The following is a 23,252-nucleotide window of genomic DNA, read 5'->3' on the forward strand; positions in this document are numbered from 1 at the left end:
TACAGCTGAGCTAGGCACCAATTACATTCACTGGGGTGTTAGTTCATCTCATCCTAGCAAAAACATACAGAAAGGTAGATGAATTGTACTCAAAGCGTGCCTGCATCTCTCCCTTAACTATAAAAGATGTGACAGGGATCAGCTCTGATGTGGGTGTCTCAAAGTAGATGTCTAAAGTTAGATGGATCCTTCTCTGTCTTTCTAATGCTAAATGGTTGGCCAGACGAAAGCCAGAATGGATGAAGTCAGATCCCCATCTCATAGGGTTACTCTGCTTCAGGATCACACCCTCGCCCACAACCTCATCAAGGCCTGAGCTCACCTTTTGGCTGGCATGCTGCAAAGGCATCGGTGCTTTCATGTTCCCTCAGCTATCTTTTCTGACTCCAGGATTAAGCAGTTAAAAGTGACACAGGAAAGCCTCTGGATGCTAAGCAGCTCCACCCCAGGCACCCTACATGTCCTTACCTGTAGGGTGCAGTTTCCTCTTCCACCCATTGCCCTGCCTCCCAGGAGGATCCCCTGCAGCCCCAAATTCCTCCAGCAGCAGCTGCTGTCACTCTCTGTGTCCCTTTGGAGGCTTATTATAGTTCTGATATTTGCTCTCTTGATATTCATCGTGCTGCCTGTGGGGAGTCACAGCCACTTTATCAGCTACCAGGAGCATGCTTTCTGGGCTGAAAAGCAATTTCCTTTTCTCCTCTTATTGCAGGAGCCTAAGAAGGGTTTGATTTATGCCATCAGCTTTAGATTTAAAAATCTTCAGTTTCACCTAGGTACATTTCCTGGAGATCGGCAATGCTTAGTATAGTAAGCATTTAGTAATGCTTAACAGATGAGCAATTCTGTTATGCCATATGATCATCTCTTACACACTCGGTCTGGATTTTTCCTACCATGTTAGTTATAGCCACTGTCAAATGGTGCCATTTATCTTTTTCTCTTTCTCTTACCAAATTTATGTTGCCAGAAGAGTTCACAGCAGCAAACATGGCAGCCCTTTGATGCTGCTTCTCATCAGCTGTGCTTCTGGCAGCTTTTGTGCAGCACTCCTACTTTGTTGCTGTAATAGCCCTTAAAAAACATAAGGGTTTGCCAACATGCTCAAGTACAGGAGAACACAATGGCACTATTTGAGAAATGATGGCTTTCTAATGAAAAACACTGCTGTTTGCCAGGGGAAGCGGCATTCAGCACCACATGTATAGCTCCAACTCAACAGGCCACACTCATCGTTGCTGGATTTCTACTGAGCCCATCAGCACTGTGAGGGCAGTTACTCTGGCCATGCCCATACTGCAACCCGGGTATGGAGCAGTGCTCCTGCGTGCTCCAGGTGCTTGCACAGCTCACCCAGCCACCAGCTTCCATGTTGTTAAGATCAGTGAAGCCCAGGCTGCCTGCACAGTCAGTCTGTCCCACCTCAGGTGTCCAGCAAAGGGATGCCCTGAGGAGTGAGCAGGAGCATGGGCCTTTGTGTTGGGCCAAGCACTCACCTATTCCTTGTCTCCATGCTCAAGGTGCTTTATATCTAACACTTAAGAGGACAAACCTGCATTTCTAAGACAAGACACTTGAGAGAGGTTTTGAAGCAGCTGATGTTTCTGTTGACTTATTTCAGTTCCCAAGGACCCAGCTATTTCAGTTGCCAGTTTGTTGAAGCAAGGCTATGTATCAACTCACAGACCCACACCAGAGCTGGGCAAGCCCCTTCCAGCCTCAGAGCAGATGGCAGGTTTCTCCAGCCGATGGGGACTGACCTCATGATGATCTCCACCTCCACCAAAGCTGCACCCAATGGCTTGGGTGGTTAAACAGGTTCCAAAACTGAGGCCCAAAAGCCAGCAGGAGGCCTTGGATAAGGTGGCCAGGGCTCATCATCCAGCCTTGCACGGTGCAATGTCTGGACATTGGCTCAGCGCTCACGTCCTCCATGTGGGAAAGGAGGTGGTGGCCATGTACCCCTCAGGTGGCACTGGGTGGGCGGCAGCCATGGACAGAAGTGTTTGCTGTTGGCCATGCTTGGCCAGGCGCCTGCTGGCACTTCTTTCAGGTGACGACTTTGCTTCAGTCACTCATGGCTTGTCACCTCGCCAGGATGCACGCCTCATGGGATTAGCTTTTGGAAATCACAGCTGTGTGCCCTGTAAGCAATGTCCCTTCTAGGAAAGCATGTTAAACCTGGAACCAGCCCATCACCTGGATTTTACGGTAAAATCTAATTATGTCAGTTATGTCTGCCTGGGGAAAAAAACCAAAAAAAACAAAAAAAAAAAGCGAGAGAGAAATAGAAGTCTTACCTGCTGTGGCATCTGCTGGTGTCAGATGACATGTCTCCCAGCACATGGCCTTGTGGCAGCAATGGGAATCCAGCAGGCAGGGACCTGGGGCACTGCTGAGGATGGGGTGGTGCTGGGAACAAGCCCTCCAGGAGCTCCAGAGGTCATTCTCTCCTCTCCCAATCCCTTTATTCTTGTCCTCTACATGCTCACACACACACAAGTCCCTCTCTGACCTGTTTGCTATTCCTGGTCTTTACCAGGTGCCCAGGGACTGGCTCACCAGAGCCCTGCACTCACATGGAAGTGGAGAAACTGACGATCCATGACACAAAGCCCAGTCTGCAGCTGAAACAGAAAAATCACAGTCCTCAAATTCACAACAGGCTGGTCAGCCAGACTCGGGGATTTGTTTCCAGTCTGATTTTCTTCCGATCTTTGCTATTGCTATTGTCTGCTTCTGTGATCTGGCTCTTGCTTTAAGTACCTAGTTTCAGGGCTTTTTGTTCTTTTTTTTTCAGAGTTCTGTGGGACCCAAATATTTGGTGCTGGATAAGAAAACCTGTGTGTATCACGAGGAAAACGTCTAATTGCCTCTTCAAGGCTGGTGTAGGCATGCTTTGCACCGTGGCTGAGAAGCATGCCCATGCTCCTCGGAGCGCTCTCTGCTCTGCAGAGGTTTCAGTGCTCCACCCTGCTCGCCATGCCACGGCCGCTAGCTCAGCCAGCAACCCCCAAGCATATATCAAGTAAATAATCTCAGACTCTCTACACCTTTGTCAAACTCTGCTCATCAGAAGGCTGCATCACTCTACAAGTTGCAGCCTGAAGTGGTTTCTCAAATGTTGCTAAATCAGGACCAGCCATGGAGAGGGAGACTATGTAATTACTGAGGCTCATTTCACATGCAACATCAGAACCAATGGCAGAGCAAGCCCAGCGCAAGGCAAGTAAAATTCCCTCAGAAGGATTGATTTCCCAGGTCCCTAGGTGGCTTATTTGTTAATCCTGAGATTTTTCTCAGAAGTCTTTATTATCCAGAACAGGGGTGTGTGCTGTTCGCATGCTGCTTCTTGGAAATTACTGGGAGGCAACTTACTGGGAGGTAATTCTAGATGGGAATTTGAACAAAAGTGTTGCTTAAGCATTCTGAAGAATAATTGAGCACTTGCTATGCAGTTTGTTTAATAACCTGAAAGACGGGTCCTTATCAGGAGTCTCCACATGCTCTGGTTATTCAATTGCTTTCTTATTTAAATAAAGCCTAGCAAGTGTGTCCATAAAAATAAAATTACTTCATAAAAGGCAGTATCACTGAGGTCTGCCTGCTCAGATAATTGAAAGTTATATTTTTCTGTTAGTATGTCTTTATATCCTTTTTTTTTTTTACAGGGGTGTTGGGTGCTCATTGAGCTTTCAAAGGCGATGACTGTGCCATGCATCCCCAGTGTCATTCCTGTTAAGGTGCCACAAAGGCAAATGTGGTTATGGGCTCGTCTTGACGGGCCTCAGCTGAGTTGGGAACACTCCCAACCCCTTCCTGGAGTCCACAAGATTGTGAGCTGGGAAATATCACCCTCCTGGCAGAGAAAGTATCACTACAAAATCAAAACGAACATCAAAGGAGTGTGTCTCCACGTGTCTGCTTCCTAGGGAACAGTTTTCAGTGTGCGTGCAAAAAAATACCTCCACTCTAGTTTGCAGTGATTCCCTTCAGGTTAATCCAAATTTAATGGTGCAAAGATGGAAGATTAGAGTCAATAAAGTACGTAATGATTGAAATTGCAGTGAACAGCAACATGCAGGCGTCTCAGGTGCTAGAAGAGTTTGCATATTTTAAAAGTCAGAAGGGCTAATTTTGAGGCCCGGGCTTGAGCTGCATGCCATGGGGCAGGCTGACTTACAGCTGCATGGGGCAAAACTCACCCTACCAGCCCAAAAATCAAACCAGGAAGCAAGTACTGGGTCGACTCTGAATTTAAGGAAAAAATCACAGCATTGTTAAACCCAGAATGACTCTGGAAATGTATCTTTAACTAGAAACAATGCTGATGGGATCTGCACTCGAGATCCTACTGTGCCCTGAGCCTGTTCATAGAGGAAACTCTGTCATGCAGAAACAGGACTTTGGGTGGTTAAATATTATGACTAGACACAGATTCCTCAGGCAGTGCTATGACAGCACTCACAGGAGAGTAATAACAAGCCAGCAAGTGAAAATATACCCTCTGAGTGTATTGCTGCAAGGAGTTGTTAAGGAGGTCTCTGTGTGTCCTCCTCTGTGAATGAGCTTGCTGCTGATGCGGAGGAGGTCTGGGTGACATCCTGGGAAGCAGATGGCCTCTCTACACACACCATGTGAATGTTAACACTGGCTGTGGCAACTCACATTGCCTGCTTTGCTCTCCCAGGGTCTAATGGGTTTGTCCCTATTCTGGGCAGAGGGCAGTTCAAAGTACTTGGTTCATTCAATCCTCTGTGCCCCTTTCCAAGTCTGAATAGCAAAACCTGGTGCAGCGTAGGTCAGAAATGAAAGTCCTAAAGAAAGAAAATGCATAGTTCATTTTGCACAGACTGCCATTCAGTTGTGTTTCTTTTGGGTCAGTGTGGGTTTGGATCCTTGATCTCAAGGTGGAAAACTCCATGAGTCTATTAACAGTCTCCCGAGCCATCAAATCCCACTTCTTAGGGGATTATTCACATTCCAGAATTCGATCTTGGTTTTGGAAACGTACTGATATCCTTTGCTGAATACTCCACTCCTCTGTTCTTTTTCCTTCCTCATGACGCTTACTTTGAAGTGAATAGTGCAAAGTAGCACTTGAGGCAGTGAAAAGAGGACCCCATAACCTACAGTGCTTACTACACCCACAAAAACCCCTTTTCTTTTTATTGCCCCAAATCCATGAAGACTGCTTTTCAAAGGAAGGTAGTAAAAGTACCATGCTTCATCAGGTTCCAATTAAAGAAGGCCTAATCCAAAGCACATTGAAATTAGTAAGAGACTTTTTGTCTCTTTGCTGTTGGGTCTTGGACCAGACATCAGTGTCAGAAATGGTATCTGTAACCCGTGCAGACATTTTAATGCAGTCACTGCTACAGGAGTGTCGGGAGTCTTCCTGAACCACTATCAGCCCTGCTGATCATTCAGCTCTCTCCAACAGCTTCAAAGGGAAATTGCCAATTCATCTTGTTTCACAACTAAAAAGCTAGGTTCAGAAATTAATTCTGCTAAAACACATACTCCTGTTTTTAATCTGAAAAGATATTTTGAAAGATTATTTCCATTTCCGGCAAATGTTCCTTTTTCTCAGGAAATCAGTTAAAAAAGACACTGTATTCAGGCCAAAAAAAGCCAAATCACTGGATTCACTTTTAGGTCTATTTATCAGGTGATAGAAAGACACCTTGAAAGTCAAAATTCCTTTAATTTAGTGAAACCTGGACAAAGCTTCTGAATTGCAAATACACAAAGCTTTTATGAACCTCCTTTTCAGCTCTATTTCTACTATGCCTTGACATTAGACTATTACTATGGAGAATATGGAAGCTTATAAACCAATTAGCTCTCAGAAACTGTTTTTATTTCCAGTAAGAAACAAAACTGTCAGCATGACCACATTTAGCATCAGATGAGCATGCCTTTTATGTTCTTTGAATATAATATGACTGTTTATTTTTCCAGCCTTTTACAAAATGTTTTATTCCATAGATCAATGACTGTCATAACATATGACTCAAGATGGAAATTTCCCCCACATCGTCTGGGAGAAGTGGCTCAAAGATTTTCATTTTATGCTACAGTCCAGCCACTGTTCAACACAGCCTAAACCCTCCTTGACATGTTTCTGCCCTGAGGAGATCCCTCCTTTATGATCATCCCTGCTCCTTTATACACATGGGAAGTAGTGTTCTAGACTTTGCCTATTGATATGCTAAAAGTCCACCTGTACTTGCAGAGTACAAAACACCTTTTATAAAGCCTACTTTCCACTTAGGCAAGTTAAACGGGATCCCAGAGTCTCCTTGATAGACCAAGGAAGAAAATGAACAACTACTTTTTCCAAGGACTAGAAATTAAGACATTCCATTTCCGTGGAAGGTCCAGCACGAGCCACTTTTATGCTTTCTTCGCTCCGGGCTCCTAAAAACTGCCACAAGTAGATAGCAATAATTTCATTTTCACTAGAAAGGCTTTTTCATCATCAGTTAAGAAACCCAAACACATCAGAGAGCAATTGCTGCTGGCTAACCTTTGCCCCTGAGCCCATGTGCTATCCTGAAGCCTGGAGTGGCCACGCATCTAAGCTGCAAGCCGTCAGCAGGGGAAGAGAGACAAGTCCTTGCTCCTGGTTGTCAGCCTGCTCTGTGCACCAGTCCTGGGGGCACGGTGGGCAGGGAGGACAAGAGCCCCTGCACAAGCCCATTGTTGTCACCCAAAGTGGAGGTGTAAGGGAGTTGAGACGAAGTGAGACATGGGGAAATTTGCTGAGTTGCCTCTCTCCTGAACAATACTGAAGTTGCAGGCTTGTCTATGAGTGAGATTTAAATAAATAACATTTTCTCCCAAATTAGCGAGAGAAGAATAACCATTTTAAGACCTTCTGGCTGTCCTGAGAGAGAATAAGAGGCTTTGCTATACATCTGAAGAATTGTCTTAATTGCATCCTTGTGCAAAATAAAGCATTACACAGAGAAGAAAAATATTTTTAAGTGGATGGAAAAATCCACTGGGTTAAAGGAATACTACTGTCAAGTTAAATGTGTCCCTGCATTTGTGTGGTGCAAAAACAAGCTTTAATAAAACTGAAGAGTCTACTAGGAACATTTCCATGAATTTAAAAATAACAGCAATGGAAACAATCTCATAAAATAAGTAAACCCCTCCCTTCAATATTTGCAACTCAAGTATTACAACATTTATTTAGGGCCTGGGAATGTGAAAGTAACTATAAATTATGAATTAAGTGCTTTGTTCTACAATGCAAGAGTCCAGGTTTTAACTTCCTTGTCTAGCTGTGGCTCCTGTAATTTCAGTACCACTGCTGGGATGCAGAATTTAGCTCACCTAAAGACCAATTTAATTGGAGAAATACTCTGTTTTGATACTCACCCATCAGGTTGCCAGGGGCCCACAGTAGATACACAGAAGGATGCCTAACTTGTAAGGAATGCTTCTTTGGCATGACACTTCATACCTACTCCAGGCTGTCTTCTTAACCATTAAAAGGACTCTAAATATATTAGCTATGGATAACCTGACATTGGTCTTACACATGAAGAACATGAAATACAAAGTTCACCCAAAGAAGAAGGTACCAGGGCCCTGTGGGTGTGCCCATTATACTGCTTTACTGCCCGGACTGGTTGCCTTCCCAGTGCACTGCGCTCATGCTGGGGATGACTCCCTTGGAGACCAATCTGTGTTAAGACTCAGAACAAGATAAAGTACTTGCATTTATGTTGCTAGAAGCCAGATTCTTCCTCTAAATCATGTTTTCAGTAGTTTCTCCTGCTCCCCATCTCCAGCTTTTGTTCCTCCAAACTGCTATGGACACTGCTTTGCCCCTGTTCCCTAACATGCAGACAATGTTCTTGCCCATTTCACTGGCAGAATTGTGAGAGAGTTTGTGACCATGCTGGATACAAAGGCTGAGTTTTGCTCTTAGTAAAGAGTCCTCTCTATGCTACCTATCCTACCTATGCTGAGCCATGTTTATATGAATTTGACAATTGTCTGTACACATGCTCCAGGATGGTTTTCAATGAAAGAAAAAGAATATGCTGGCATTAAAGCATCATGAAACAGAAAAAATAAATAAATACCAAGGATTAAATTGATTTCTATTGTTTATTTGGGATTTGTTGATAGACTTAAACTCTGTAAGTAGCCATAATAGGATATAATTAGTTAAGATCTGAGTGAGGTATAACTGGATCATGATTTACTGAAGGTTAGAACTGTATACAGAAGATTAAGGCCAAAATACCATCAGATTGCTTCGGGACCTGCAGGAGCTGATCCTGCCAGGATATGTTTTCTGTTTCCACACTTCTGAAAATCAAGGCAGACAGGATTTCCTTAAAATCTCTTTGCCTTTCCTAATTTCCTAGACATGTTCCAAAATCTGGGTATAGGAAGAATAAAAAAAAAAAAAAAAAAAAAAAAAAAAAAAAAAAAAAAAAAAAAAGGCAGTAAAATTCATTCTTGCCCCAGTAAAGGCTTCTGACAAGGCTGTTAAGCTGTTAAATTATATGGGGCAGCTCTTGCAGGATAGGAAGTTACTTGGCAATGACTCTGTAGATGAAACAGTCTACCATAACTTGCTCATAAATAAACCTGGAAAGCCTGTGTCCAAACTTTCTTCATCATTTACTGTACAGCAAACTGCTCAGGGAGAAATAAAACGTATTCTGCCTCTTATCATCAGGCCTCAGAGTGCAACTGGTCACTTCAATTTGGATACATACCCTGTGGACTGATCGCTACTTACCTGGTCAGCAAAAACCTCAGTGGGTTCTTCCAGCAGGAAGAAAATCTCCTTTACAGGAGGCAAGGAGAAAAGCCCAAGCTTTACTGTTCTTCTGAATGAAATCTAATCATCACTGGTGGTACAATTACAGCTGGCAAAGAACTGGGGATAGAAGTGTCAAAGCTGACCCCATTAGGTGGAGAAAAGCTGGCAGAAAACAAATGAGCCTGGTGGATGGCACAAGCTGGAAGGAGAGCAGCAGGGAGTTCATCTTGACCAGAAAAGACCTCCAAGTTTCAGTACCCTGTTGGGCATGCAGTGATCAGTGAAAGGTGCCTATGGACAATTGACCTAAGAGTAAAAATTCTGTGAAACAAGATTGCCTGGATCCAGAGCACAGTACAAAGACTCTTAAGGCACCAGGTTGTCTCCTAGTTTATTAGCAGAGACAAACATGAACAACTTAGAAGTTGTCTCATTTTGTAGGCCCCTTCTCACTTTGTTTGCCTGTTCCTGCCTATCTTCTGGTCATTTTTCTACTGCATGTCTGCCCTGAGAACTCCTCACCCATGTTATGCTAAAAGATGGCTTATGTGCACGGTGCCTATTTCCTTGAAGAAACCTACACCCATTAAATAATAACAGGAGAAACCCTCACAGGCACACTAGGTTCCTGTTACTTCCACTTAGGGCCAGTTTCAAAGGCAGACTAAGGTGGCAGCCATCTATCCTAGCAAGAAACTGTATGTGCTAAAACTTTTATAAACGTGAAATTAGCCACCTGCAATAACTGTTGTAAAATTGTTAAATTAGTAACAGTGATTATTCACATTTCTTGCTGGGATATCAGGGAACTAGCACGGAATGGCAGTAAAAAAGGCTTCTACACAGTCCAGAAAATAGGTTAAATCAAGTGTTGCTCCCGCAATGAAACCAGAAACCTTGCTGAACAAACTGCAGGGCCTCCTGCTTGCAAGAACTTTAAGTGTCACCCTATATCCCCACTGGAATAGTACAAAAGCAAACAGGAAAGAGTGATGCATTTTTTAATGCCTGCGAAAAATTAATCTGGCATGAAAAGAATTACAAGTCACAAGATGCCACAGAAAACTGGAATGTTTAATAAAAACACAGTTCCCAATCCATTTTTTTTTCAGTTTGATGCGTCAGATCTTCAACATACATTTCAGTGAAACCTTTTTATTTAATTTAATGAAGTACTTGATAGCTCCCAATCAACAGCAAGTCTTCATTCAAGCATGTACTGTATCACAGAAGGATCCACTTCTTCTGCCAGCAGACTGGCTTGTAGACTTTGGATTGTTGCTTTTTTCCCCAAACGCTGTCTCCACAGGACAAATGCAGCTACTATCTGTGACTGCAGGTTGTGAGGGTGATTGACTTTACATCGATAGATGTCAGTATGGGACAAACCCAAGCACAGAACTATATGCTCCCATTCAGGTCCCAGTCTTCTTGCAAGTTTGTTCAGCTGCTGATCTGTTGGTGAAGTCTTCAAAATACATGGTGCAATTGCAGTTATATCTGTAAAAAAAGGAAAAGCAAATGTTTTCCCATGTCACTAGGCAATGCTGCAAATACTAACGTAAGACCCTGACAAGGGAGGGAATAAACAAAGTTGAGGTGAAAGAATTAATTAATAAAGAAACAGAATACATACTCACCTAGAGAAACTGATTACATAAACAACCAGAAGATTAATTGGTGGAAAGCTAATGCTTAGTGGACCATACTAGGGAGCCTTGAGCTTCTGAGTGTTAATAATCCAGATACCAGATTCTACAACAAAGCCAAGACTTCCAACAGTAATGATAAATGATGGGGTAGTGAACAAGAAAGGTTCTCAAGGATATGTTTCCAGCAGCTATCACCTTCTGGAAATCAATCTGCTTGCACCAGTATGATATAGTTACAAACAACAAATATGGGACCAATAATACCTTATTACTTCTATTCTGACTTTATACAGTTCAGAAATAATGTTGATTCTTCAGTTACTAGGTGTTACTCTATTTATTTTGCCGAGGGCTGATCAAAGGAAATTCTTCTGTCTCCTAAGATGCTACTTACCCTTTGTGCCCTGTCATATGGCAAACTCTTCTTGAGGGGATCAGTTTTGGGGGCTTTTCTTCTATTGAAATAAACCCATAAGCATGGTTCAGGTGAACCCAAGTAACGAAGGCTTCAACACTGTTCCCCAATACAAATTATACTTCCTTATTCCTCATCCTAGTTGTAGTAACATTCCTGAAAACAGGCACGTAGGTGTTACAGCGCCATTCATCCGGCCTCCTTGAAGCTGTTTTCAGGAGAGTGCAAGGAAGTCATATGTCATCTGAGATTCCTGCCCTATGTCCCTTAGTACTGCTGAAGTATTCAACAATCCCCAGAATGCACTCTTCATCTGAGAAGATGTTTAGGATTGAACGAATACCTGAGGTACGGAGGACATGATCAATACAACTACCAAAACAGTTTTCACAGGAAGCATTAAGGTAGCTGTAATTATCAGTAGTAAAAACCTCTTAAGGGCTGAACCAAGTATTTCTTACAAACACAAGTGATCTCTTTGTGTATTCCCTATGATAATCTGATAATTTTGAAGACAAAAAAAAAGCATTAATACAAACAGTGTTAATAGCAGAGTGAGAATAGAGTGCTATTCAGAAATATGCTGCATGTGATCCATCTCACCTAACCACAGATAGCTCCTCCTGAACTAATCATACTAGGATTAATTATTGCTAAGGAGAGAAATAGGCTCTTCTAGAATACAATCTATCTCACTGGAAAGATGTCTAAAATCATCAGATGAATTACTCCTCTAAACGTGCACATTTCTCTCCATTGACTGCAAAAGGACTGCTGGGTATAAGCTCAGATTGTGACATTGACACTGTAAAAACAGTTAGTGCTGATGAAATGATTCTGTCTGTACATTCAAACCACATACCAGTTGCTTTTAAAAAGTGCATTTAGAAAATCAGCTTATTATAAATATATCTATAAAGCATATTTGCTTTTTGATACCCTTTGCGATCACAAACTGAAATGAAGCCTGCAATTGCTCCTCTACTTTTGTTGCTGAAGATATTGTGTCAAAACAGCAAAAATATCCCCAAGAAAATGCTAATTATAGCCTGTCGGTCTGAAGCAGCAGACTCCCTACAGAAGAGCTGCTTTGTAAAATCTAATTTATAGCTCCAATATCATGCTCGTAGGCTCCACTCCAGCAGAACAGCAACACTAGAAAGCACCACTCCTTCCGTTTTATCAAAAGTAATTGTTTTTGCATAGATTACCCAGAGCCTACAAACGTTTGTACAATTTCAGCCCAATCATACATAAGTACTATACAAAGCTGCTTTGAGTAAAGGGAAAATTGCTTTCTGAAGAGTGTTTAGGTCCCTTTGATCTTTTTGTCTCCAGATTGCCAAAGGAACCTGAGGCAAGTGGCTGGTTCAGGGACAGGGCTAAGGGCTCCTGAAGAAGGCTGAGCACTATTGATGAGGCTGCTCTATGCTGTCACATCACATTGGATATCAGCTCCACAGGTAAGTCAGGCCAAGGGCGTGCCTCGTGTGAATGCAAATACTTGAGAATAACTAAAATTTAAAATAAATATAGCTACACCGTGCTGTTTCCAACACTAGTTTTTGTTATTAAACCCCTTGTATTGTCTTATGGTCAGCTACTAAGCATAAAGCAGTGTGCCCAAAGAAGCGCTACCGGCCAGCCTGGGCTTTTTGCTCTCACACTGGAATTTTTATACTTCATGTTCGCTAGCAGAGTGATTTTATGATACTGAAATGTGATCAAGCAGGGAGGCCTAACAATAATACATGTCTATCTTGTCTATCCAGCCTTTGATATTAGGCAGATTTTTTTACTACAAGTATCTTGCCTTTAGCCTGTTATCAGCCCTTTAATAAGAATAAGAATAAAACCCATCCAGGAAATCTTTTCATCTTATGCTACCATCTGATTCTAATATGGATGTGGAAGATTCTGGGACAGAAGCCAAATGTTAAATTTAATACAAAGGACTGTTATTTTAGTCCCACTTTATTTTCTGTGATAGCTCTTTTTCAGCTCTGATACAAAGTCACTAAGGAAAACCTGAGACAAATATTACATGATGGGCAATATTATTTAGAGGTATAGAGAAATACATAGTGAGATCTTTTAATTATGACAAATGCAAAATCACAAAAAGACCTGGGTATGTTCTAGGATTAATGCCACTCAATTTAATAAACATAATGGCATTTCAGGTAAAAGGGAAATGAGTTTTCTGTGCTCAGCACCCAAGCTGCTTCGAACACACTGTGAAAACATCAAAGAGGCCTTTTTTCTGTTGTGTTTACCACAGACATAATCTCTATTTGTCAGGAACTGCCTGAAGGAGGTAACGAGCTTAGAGCAAAAGTTTAAATTATGCAGATCCTGCAGTTGCATTTGAAAGGTATGTTTAGGATACTGAGACCTCAATTTTACAAAAGATGTGAAGCTCTTTTTGCTTTGGGTCAGTCTGATGTGGAGATGTAGGTACTTATGTCAGATACATGCTTCAGCTTCACAAAACAAGGACTGCAGTTAGAAACAGGAAGAAGCAGGGCTTGGGGCACCACTGGAGAGTGTCAAGGGTTTCCCCGGAGAACCCAATTTGTGGTGCTTCCAGGGAGCACACCGAGTGAAACACCATGTCCAGCTGTGGACACAGTCTACTTCGCAAAGCACCAGGGCCATGAGCTGCGGAGGTTTAGAGGCAAAAGTCTCGCTGCTTGCACTGAAGCCACGACGAATGGGGAGCCGACATCTTTGTGCTGGTGAATGAGTCAGGCTGGTACAGAGCTGCTCTCCTGGGACTGACAGCCAGCTCGCTGGGGCAGTGCTTGGGACCAAGAAAATCCCCTTTCTCTGGGCTGAAGGTGGATGCTTCCTACCCTGGTTTTGGAGCTGAAACCAACCCAGAGAAAGACCTACAGCTCCTTCTATTCAAAACTGCAGCACGGGGGAATGCACTTCTCCCTGTCTATACCTCTCACTGGTCAAGGAAGTTCATCCACCCTAAGTCTCTCTTCTAGCCATTCCAGTCAAAAACATGGGAGATGTTGACAATTTCTATCCTGTGTGTACATGTGTGCTTCCATACCACTCCATAGACCAGGAGATATGACAGTGCTGGAGAGTGTGGACAGGAAACAGAACTGGATGTAAATAGTATCACAGATACGTACCAGACAAAACAGAGTAAGCCAGATACCAAAGCTATGTATGGGGCAAAGGCAGCTGGTTGCCACTTTTGCATTTTTTTTCTTCAGGACCTCTCCAGCTTTAAGTAAGAGACTCCAAGAAGATGCTGCAACAATCAGGGGGATGGAAAATAAACTCAACCCAGCTCTGTCCCACTTGGCACAAGTGGGAGGATGCAAGAAAGTCCAGTGAAAATGGGCTTTGAATCACTGAAAGACTTTCTTTTGGGTTTTGCTTTCTCATCACCATCTTTAGGTGATGAAAAAAGCTGAGATCAGCTCTTAGGCTGTCTTGTACCATGGGAAAATCTTTATCAACATTGATGAACTGACCTCCCACGATCCATGTTGCGGGAAAGCAGTGGGGAGCAAGTGAGCTTGGCTTCAACACAGGACACAGCAGTAAAAAGTGTGTAGGCATTTTTGGGTGATGTCTAAAGCACCCAGCTGATTCCTCAGAATTGCTAGCAGCCCAAAATGCCTTACAGTTTTGCCTGAAGGACCCCTCTCCATGCAAGTGTGACTTCTCTGTGCATGGCCAAAAGTATCTGTTGGAGCTTCAGGGAGCCTTCTCCCTTATGCAGTCAATACATTTTTACATGATGCAACACAACACCAACTTTTTGGCTTTTGCTCTTTACTCTGTAAAAGGGACTTTGATGGAAATGATGCACCTGAATCCAAAGTGCTGAAAAAGTCTCAGTCAGCTGGTGTCTAAACCTGCAAGAACAACTCCACAGGCAGTTCAGGAGACAGTCTGGGAGCCAGGGATACAGTGACCCATCTCTTATCTAATAACTATCTAATAAAGCTGTTCTTTGAGGAAGGATATTCTGGGGAATGGTCTCTGTTTCCAGCCCTGCCTCTTTATTTTATCCTTTTAAATGACCATGTATATACTCATTGGATAAATAGACAGAAGCAGCCCTGGAAGAGGAGTTGGGAATCCAGATCTCTCTGAGCTACACATCCTAATGCTGAGGTGCACAGTCATGCTCCTCTTCATTCCCATTCTTCTGATAAATCATTCCAGCAAAAAATATAGAGTTCCCTGGGAAGGGTCAAGAATGCTTCCAAGTCTCTAGAATGGAGCCCGGTGGAGAGAAAACTCTCCTGGGAATCAAGTGGTATGCTGAAACAGCAAAACTGAATGCAAGAGCACTCGGCAGAAACAATGCTAGGCAAATACTCTAATTTTTATGTAATCACATCAGAAACAGGTAGATGATTCCAGGCTTCAGAACCTGCATAGCTGGAATGGGACTGTAAAAAGGAGTAATTGCTTAGGCATGCATCTGGCCTTAGCATCTCCTACTGATAGGTGTACAGACTCCTTCAGTGATCTGGACTCAAGTCAGTAACTGTTGTTTACTTGATCCTCTTACCAGATCCTCCTCATAATTTCTGAAGAGTTCAAAGCAAGCATTTCAGAGTCCTCTTTAATTGTCTTTCCTGGCATCTGGAGTACAGTTCTTCCCTGAGAAGTGCTAAACTTAGATCAAGCAGTTCCATAAGCAGCAAACCAAAGAAGCCTTGTTTCCCCCAGGTGTGAGTCCTACAGCTGACTCATGCTTCAGGACTTCTCTCCTCCAGCTGCTTACTGATTCTCAAGGCACTCGTGAAACTGCTCCTCTCTGCAACAGCAGCTAGGCAGGCCAGGTTCAGAAGCTACTAGGGGTAGATGCAAACACACAACAGCCCACAGCAGAGGAGCACACAGCCTTGGTTATTGCAGGAAATTATGCTAAAAGGGGCTTTGAAGCTCCACAGAACCATCATGGCTAACGTGCCAGCAGCCAGTGACATTCGGGGCACTTCAGCTAAAGGGAAACATATAATAAAGAATCTAGAGCCAGGCTCTGCTTCCCTTCAGGTCCATTGGAGTGCAGTGCACTTGTTCAACTAGCCTGAGGCACAGACCCAGCAGCGCGTGCTGAATGGGCATGGTCATGGTTGCCAGATTGTGTGCTGTGTGTTTTGACAGTTGTGTTATGTTCCAGAAATTATTTAATGACTGTCACAATAACAAACAACTTGCACATATCCAGGTATATTTGCTTTAAAGTGAAATCCCCTTGGCCTGAGCAGAACAATAGAAGTGGGTCATGAAGCAGAACAACACTTGGTGGATCAGGTTGGGGCAGGCTTTCAAGAGCAGTGAGGTGGTGTGGCAGAATCTGAACTAGAAGTCAAGTATGCAACACTCCCACTAACGGAGAGATCAGAGACTTCTGAGAGCTGCAGCACTTCCTTGAGCCACCAGAGATGCTGGATGAAAGTGAAAGCAGAGAATAAGTGTTTTGAGGGATCCCAGTGGGTGCTGTAGATCACTGAGGTCAAAGACCAGATCATGGTGGAGGTCCTTGTGAGAAGGGCAGAATACACAGAAGGTGCTGGGCAACTGCAGGGGGTGGCTTGGCTCGATTAGTTAGAAAAGGGGATGGGAGGTGACAGTGTGCCTCCGTTTGTACAGCTGCTCTTCTTGTTCAGTGTTCTCTTCCAACCCGGTCCTAACAGGAAGAACTGCAGGCAAATGCCTGCCCTCTTCCTACAGTACATCCAAATTCATGAGCTCCAAGCCAACCAGCAGCAAGGAATGCCTGGAGTGCCAGATGGGAAAGTATCACGCTGGACACTTGGCAGGCCTGCATGGAGAATGCAGTACTGACTTCCTCCTGTGCAAGTTAAAAAAGATCATGAAGCATTATAATAAGGTTATTTTGTTGTGTGAACTTTAGAAGGGCCTGATTTAGGATCTGTTTAAACACAAGAAACAAGTTCAAATTGCTGATCAGTGAAAAAAGTAGAACAGACCATCCAGAAACCAATCCCTACTATATAATTTGGGTGTTGTTTTTCTTCTTGTTGTTATTACTAATTAAACATCAGACTGATTCAAAGGCTGGGAAGGGAACAGTAGTGCTTTGTAACAGTCCAAATAATCATGCTCCAGGGAACAAGGAAAAATATTTATCTTCTATGTATCACCATATATGTATCTTTTCTATACATCTGCAAACAGCACAGATTACACAGCTCATCCAAAGTCTGTTCAAAACCACCAGGTCACCTCCTAGTGTCAGTGCATTTCAAATAGTGTTTGACAAAGGAGCAAAAAAAATTAGTGTAAATCCTGTACTATTTGAAGACAGATAGCTGAACTGGTTATAGATATCTTTCCATATATAAAGTTAATACACTCAGATTAAAATAATTTACAGAAGAAGATTAAAATAACTTGAGTAAGATGTACAGCCTTCCGCTTTTAGTGTGCAGTGCATAGCTGTTTCTCTGCCTCTCCTGCCAAACTCAAGTAGTGATTTACATGGGTAGCTGTGAGGTGGAAGCCTGTGGTAGCTGTCCCACTTATTTGCAGTGGTTGCCTCTGTAGGCTTCTGCTCACTACCAAAGAGATGCCCACCTCCTTCATCCCATTTGAGCCTGTCAGAGGATGCCATTTAACAATGACTGCCAAGTGTGCACTGTCTCTCTTCTCTGCTTGGGAACTCCTGCTTCCTCCTACCATAGAGAGCTGACTCAGCATGGGGAAATCCCGGTGACGGAAAACCTGCACCTTTGTAGGAACAATAGGCCCAGTTACCTTCTGAAGAATAAACAATATCTTCTATAAATGCAATCAAACTCAAATCTTGGTCAATTAAATACACATACTAAACTACAGAATGGAATCTGTACCATAAGCACATTAAAACAACACCTAAAACAAAGGTTTAGAAAGCGGCATATTTTTTTCACAGAATAACAGAATCAGCTAGGTTGGAAAGGACCTTGAAGATCATCTAGTCCAACCATTAACCTAGCACTGAGAGTTCCCAACTACACCAGATCCCTCAGTGCTATGTCGACCCCACTCTTAAACACCTCCAGGGATGGGGACTCCACCACTGCCCTGGTCAGCCCATTCCAACGCCCAACAACCCCTTCTGGAAAGAAATGCTTCCTAATATCCAGTCTAAACCTTCCCTGGTGCAACTTGAGGCCATTACCTCTTGTCCTATCACTTGCTACTTCGTTAAAGAGACTCATCCCCAGCTCTCTGCAACCTCCTTTCAGGGAGCTGTAGAGGGCGATGAGGTCTCCCCTCAGCCTCCTCTTCTCCAGACTAAACACCCCCAGTTCCCTCAGCCGCTCCCCGTACGACCTGTGCTCCAGACCCTGCACCAGCTTCGTTGCCCTTCTCTGGACACGCTCGAGTCATTCAATGTCCTTTTTGTAGTGAGGGGCCCAAAACTGAACACAGGAATCGAGGGGCGGCCTCACCAGTGCCGAGTACAGGGGTCAGATCCCTTCCCTGTCCCTGCTGGCCACGCTATTGCTGACACAAGCCAGGATGCCATTGGCCTTCTTGGCCACCTGGGCACACTGCTGGCTCCTGTTCAGCTGGCTGTCAATCAGCACCCCAGGTCCCTCTCTGACTGGCAGCTCTCCAGCCACTCCTCCCCAAGCCTGTAGCGCTGCTGGGGGTTGTTGTGGCCCAAGGGCAGCCCCCGGCATTTGGCCTTATTGAAACTCCTCCAGTTGGCCTCAGCCCATGGCTCCAGCCTGCCCAGGTCTCTCTGCAGAGCCTCCCTACCCTCGAGCACATCAACACTCCCACCCAACTTGGGGTCATCTGCAAACTGACTGAGGGTGCACTCGATCCCCTTGTCTAGATCATCAATAAAGATGTTAAACAGGAGTGGCCCCAAAACCGAGCCCTGGGGGACACCACTCGTGACCGGCCGCCAACTGGATTTAACTCCGTTCAGAACTCTCTGGGCCCGGACATCCAGCCAGTTTTTTACCCAGCAAAGTGTGAAATCATCCAAACCGCAAGCAGTCAGTTTCACCAAGAGAATGCTGTGGGAAATGGTGTCAAAGGCCTTGCTAAAGTCAAGGTAGACAACATCCACAGCCTTTCCCTCATCCAATAAGCAGGTTGCCCTGCCGTAGAAGGAGATCAGGTTTGTTAAGCAGGACCTGCCTTTCATAAACCCATGCTGACTGGGCCTGAGCATCTGGTCAGTTCAACTGGTTCAACTGACTAGGTTACAGTAAAAAAAATCTAACTGAGAATTTTATGTTCATCTGAGTATATGTTGCAGTTATGCTTCACAAATGTAGGGCTGTAAAGTTTCTCTAGCTTGATAACTTCTAATCTGGTGAATGCAAACAGTCATTAATGTACAGAATGTGCATGAATAAAAGCAACCTCTGTCAATTAGTAATTATAAAACACTTATTCATAAGCATACCTCTATCATGGTAATTTACATTTCTGTGTCACATAATTAAAATATGAAAGGCACTAATCAAAATGAAACTATATATGAATTAAATTTTTAAGACTGGCTGCATTCTTTCACACTGTGCTGCCTTTTATGACTTATATTAAAAGATAGGAAGTTCTCTGTCTTATTTTAAATAAAACGGAATTTATTATTATGACAGCCAGTATACAGGATAAATTGTAGCCATGATCCTATGATAATCAAATCTATGGCAACTTTAAACAGTCGCCCTCAAGTGAAGCAGAATCCACCCAGGGCACCAGAGTCAGCTCTTTCCTGCCAAAAGCTTGCTGGGACTCTGCATTACGGGTGTAATTAAAAAGTACATATATATCTTCATTCATTGGCAATCTCTTCTCCTGTGTGAGCTCTGAAGCATCACACTTTGTGACATAAAATATATTTTGGGTATTAGGGTAGGAAGAAAAGACTGCATAAAATTTTGTGAATCTACAAGGCAGTTCAAGAATGCAGATGTTTCTATTTTGGCTCAATACCAGCAGCTAATTCGCTGTTCTTTATCACTTGCTAATGACTGCCTAGTAGCTGTGGATGTAGCAGCAGACTGCTAAAACCTGAAACATAAACATTCAGATTTTACAACAAAAGATTTAAATTGTATTCCCACTATTCAGTTCCAGTAGCTAGGAGTTTTCCTGAACTTTTAAAAATCTGTTTTATAGGTTTTTGTACCTCCACAAATGTCTGCTACACTGACGGCCTTCAGTATTAATACATGTTAAACAGATTGACAGAGAAGTCCCTAAACAAATTCATGCTGTCTTAAGTTTTCACCCATTTCAAGCCATGGGGAAGAGCAGGGAGGAATTTTCAGCAGTTAATAGTGTGGATGTTATTCTGTTTCCCATTCAAAAAAAATGAATTACAATCCCACATAGTATTTCTCTGCTGTTGCATACCATGAAATCAAATAATTAATGTCATAAATAAAATGGTGACTGAAGATGCACGCAAGGTAAAGAATACCTATGCAAAGAAAACATAAACGCAACATACTATAATATCTGCTCTCTTTTCAAGCAGGATTACCCTATTACAGACAGGATTGGACTTGGACTTAATCGTATTGTATTTTTACACTTTTTTATTTTTAGCAGCATTTGATGCTGCTGTAGACACTGAAGTGGAAGTAAAAATTGTTTAATATTTCCTATGAGTTTCTATATCGTTACATGTAAATAAGCTATATGCATCAGCACTGAAGCCATGGCTAGTGAAGGCATCCTTGCAGTGATACCTTTAGTATAAATGCAAACAGGTTCAGCATGCCGCATTACACTAAGGTAAAGAGAAATACGTACTCAGTTGGGAGGTTCTGAGGAACACATAATCTTTTAGGTATTATTTGGAAGAAGTGCTTAAACTGAGCATTTAGACCTTGGCCAAAGATTCTTCTCCCAAATGAACAATATGACTTGAAAAGTTATATGGAAAGAAGACATATGATCATTTTTTGGAAGCCAGATACGACTAGTTGTTAGATAGGACAAAACTACCTAATAGCCTGACAGAGCAGAGACAAGAGTCTCTGGTTACATGCTGGCAGTCACACCAAGAGTCAACTCTAAAATTAATGCTGAAAAAATAAAATTCTGAAGTACATGAGTAGATTTCTATATACTTCTGAATGCTCTGCAGTTCTCAGTGAATTCAATTGAGTTTGATAATACTCATGACACTTTCAACCATTAATTATTGGTCTGAAGCACACAGAGCCCTGAGTCAAGTTTCTTCTCCAAGCTATCACAAAGAATAATTTACAATCAATGGATGGTTGTATGAAGTCATGACAATCATAAAGCACAATCATATTTGCCACAGATCTCTCATGGTTTCATAGGAGGCAAATGTTTACCTGGCGTCCAGACATCTCTGACTAATTCATCCACTCTAAGTGCAAAACAAAGACAACTGGAGCAATTAATTATTTTGTCAACTAGGTGACAAAGCCATCACACAACTTTTGTCAGGTGATTGGAAGTTAACTTCTTTGGACAAATACTACTTGAAAACTTACTTCAAATAGCCTGAGCCCTCTTTCAAAGAGCTGAGGTAAGCGTTAATCCTGCTGCTCCCTTGCATGCAAGAATCGCGGCAGACTCCTTGGGCTTTCTATCTGTTTTTTACTAGCTACTTTCCTACCAAGAAATCTTTCTAAAAGCTGCAGCATTTCAACGGTAAAATCATGTGCTTGGACTTTAGCTATTGATGTTCCTTTCACTCAACAACAAAAGTCATACTGCCAGTATGAAGGATTGTTTTGTTGTATAACACAACAAATTGTACATGCTTCCCTTACAGGCTTAAACCAAGTATGACAACAAGACATTATATTTAGCCTTGATAAAACTTTTTATTGGTCCTAGAAATGTTTTGATTTTTTTTTTCAAGTTGGCTTTTTTTTTTTGCTTTGGCTCAAATAGTTAGAAATATCAGAACCAAAGATCTGTGCAACAGATGGAGCTCGGTTGAGAAGAATGCCTTTGGCTGGTAAGGATCTTTGCCTGGCAGGTGTCAAACCAAAATTAATACTGCACATATTACTCTTTACCGAGTTTCAGATTTTAGCAAAGTGAGACTGCATTCCTTCCTGACCACGAACATATTAATAGAACAAGCCATGCAGAGCAAGCTAAAACAGTACTATCATTATGCTGAATCCTCCACTGCTTGGCACTTTATTTAATCATTTACACCTATTCAAAGCAAGTAAACAAAATGCAATGGGTTAGGATAGTGTCTCTTTACAGACATTATGCTCAGCTGTAAAAGGGTTCACAGAATGCTGTAAGTAACATGGACTTAGATCTCTCCTGCTTTCTTCTTTTCCTCCTTTTCTTGTGTCAGTGCCTTAAAGACTTATGAACTTCAGTAGACTATCCGACATTTCAAATCCACAGGAAAAAAAGCAGGAACTGGTACTAAAATACACTTCTCAGCTACAGCTGGTCACTATGCCTGGCTTGCACTTGGCCAAGTCAGGAGGCAGGGCTTTTCATAGGTGTCGGAAAACAGAGTTCAGGTGGCATCCACCTGCTTCTCTCCATTTCACAGAATAACAGAATTGTCGAGGTTGGAAAAAACCTTGAAGATCATCTAGTCCAACCATTAACCTGACATTGACAGTTCCCAACTACAGCATATCCCTCAGCGCTATGTCGACCCCACTCTTAACACCTCCAGGGATGGGGACTCCACCACTGCCCTGGGCAGCCCATTCCAACGCCCAACAACCCATTCTGGAAAGAAATCCTTCCTAATATCCAGTCTAAACCTTCTCTGGTGCAACTTGAGGCCATTACCTCTTGTCCTATCACTTGTTACTTGGTTAAAGAGACTCATCCCCAGCTCTCTGCAGCCTCCTCTCAGGTAGCTGTAGAGGGTGATGAGGTCTCCCCTCAGCCTCCTCTTCTCCAGACTAAACACCCCCAGTTCCCTCAGCTGCTCCCCATACGACCTGTGCTCCAGACCTTGCACCAGCTTCGTTGCCCTTCTCTGGACACGCTTGAGTCATTCAATGTCCTTTTTGTAGTGAGGGGCCCAAAACTGAACACAGGAATCGAGGTGCAGCCTCACCAGTGCCGAGTACAAGGGTAAGATCCCTTCCCTGTCCCTGCTGGCCACGCTATTTCTGACGCAAGCCAGGACACCATTGGCCTTCTTGGCCCCCTGAGCACACTGCTGGCAGCCAGATGCCACGTGGCCAACTTATTCACCCTCCCACCCCTCCCCTCTGGTGAAACAGGGGAGGGATGAAAAAAAAGAAGAGAATTTGTAGGTTGGATAAAAAGAAAAAAAAAATAAATATAATAAGAGAACAATAGTAACAATAGTGATTCCTAAGAGAAACGGTAAAATGCAGCAGTGGCTTACCGAGTGTGGTGACCATCTCCACACCCCCCCCCCCCCCCC

At 43.0% G+C, this 23,252-nt stretch overlaps 1 protein-coding gene across 3 annotated transcripts in view; it reads right to left on the bottom strand.

Moving 5' to 3' along the window:
• Positions 1 to 8,480: 8,480 nt before the first annotated feature.
• Positions 8,481 to 23,252, bottom strand: part of CRADD (CASP2 and RIPK1 domain containing adaptor with death domain) — an 86,105-nt gene continuing 71,333 nt past the window's right edge. For 2 of the 3 annotated variants that reach the window (XM_026867807.1, XM_026867806.1), the window contains exon 3: positions 8,481 to 10,297. In XM_026867807.1, the coding sequence (XP_026723608.1) occupies positions 10,002 to 10,297 (296 nt within the window). In that variant the 3' untranslated portion in view covers positions 8,481 to 10,001. Of the gene's footprint in view, positions 10,298 to 21,357; positions 21,453 to 23,252 lie in introns of all 3 variants that reach the window. The other variant, XM_026867808.1, reaches the window with a different exon arrangement.

The sequence above is a fragment of the Athene cunicularia genome, assembly GCF_003259725.1.
Source record: "Athene cunicularia isolate RWA chromosome 1 unlocalized genomic scaffold, athCun1 chr1_part2, whole genome shotgun sequence".
In the NCBI taxonomy this organism is placed as follows: domain Eukaryota; kingdom Metazoa; phylum Chordata; class Aves; order Strigiformes; family Strigidae; genus Athene; species Athene cunicularia.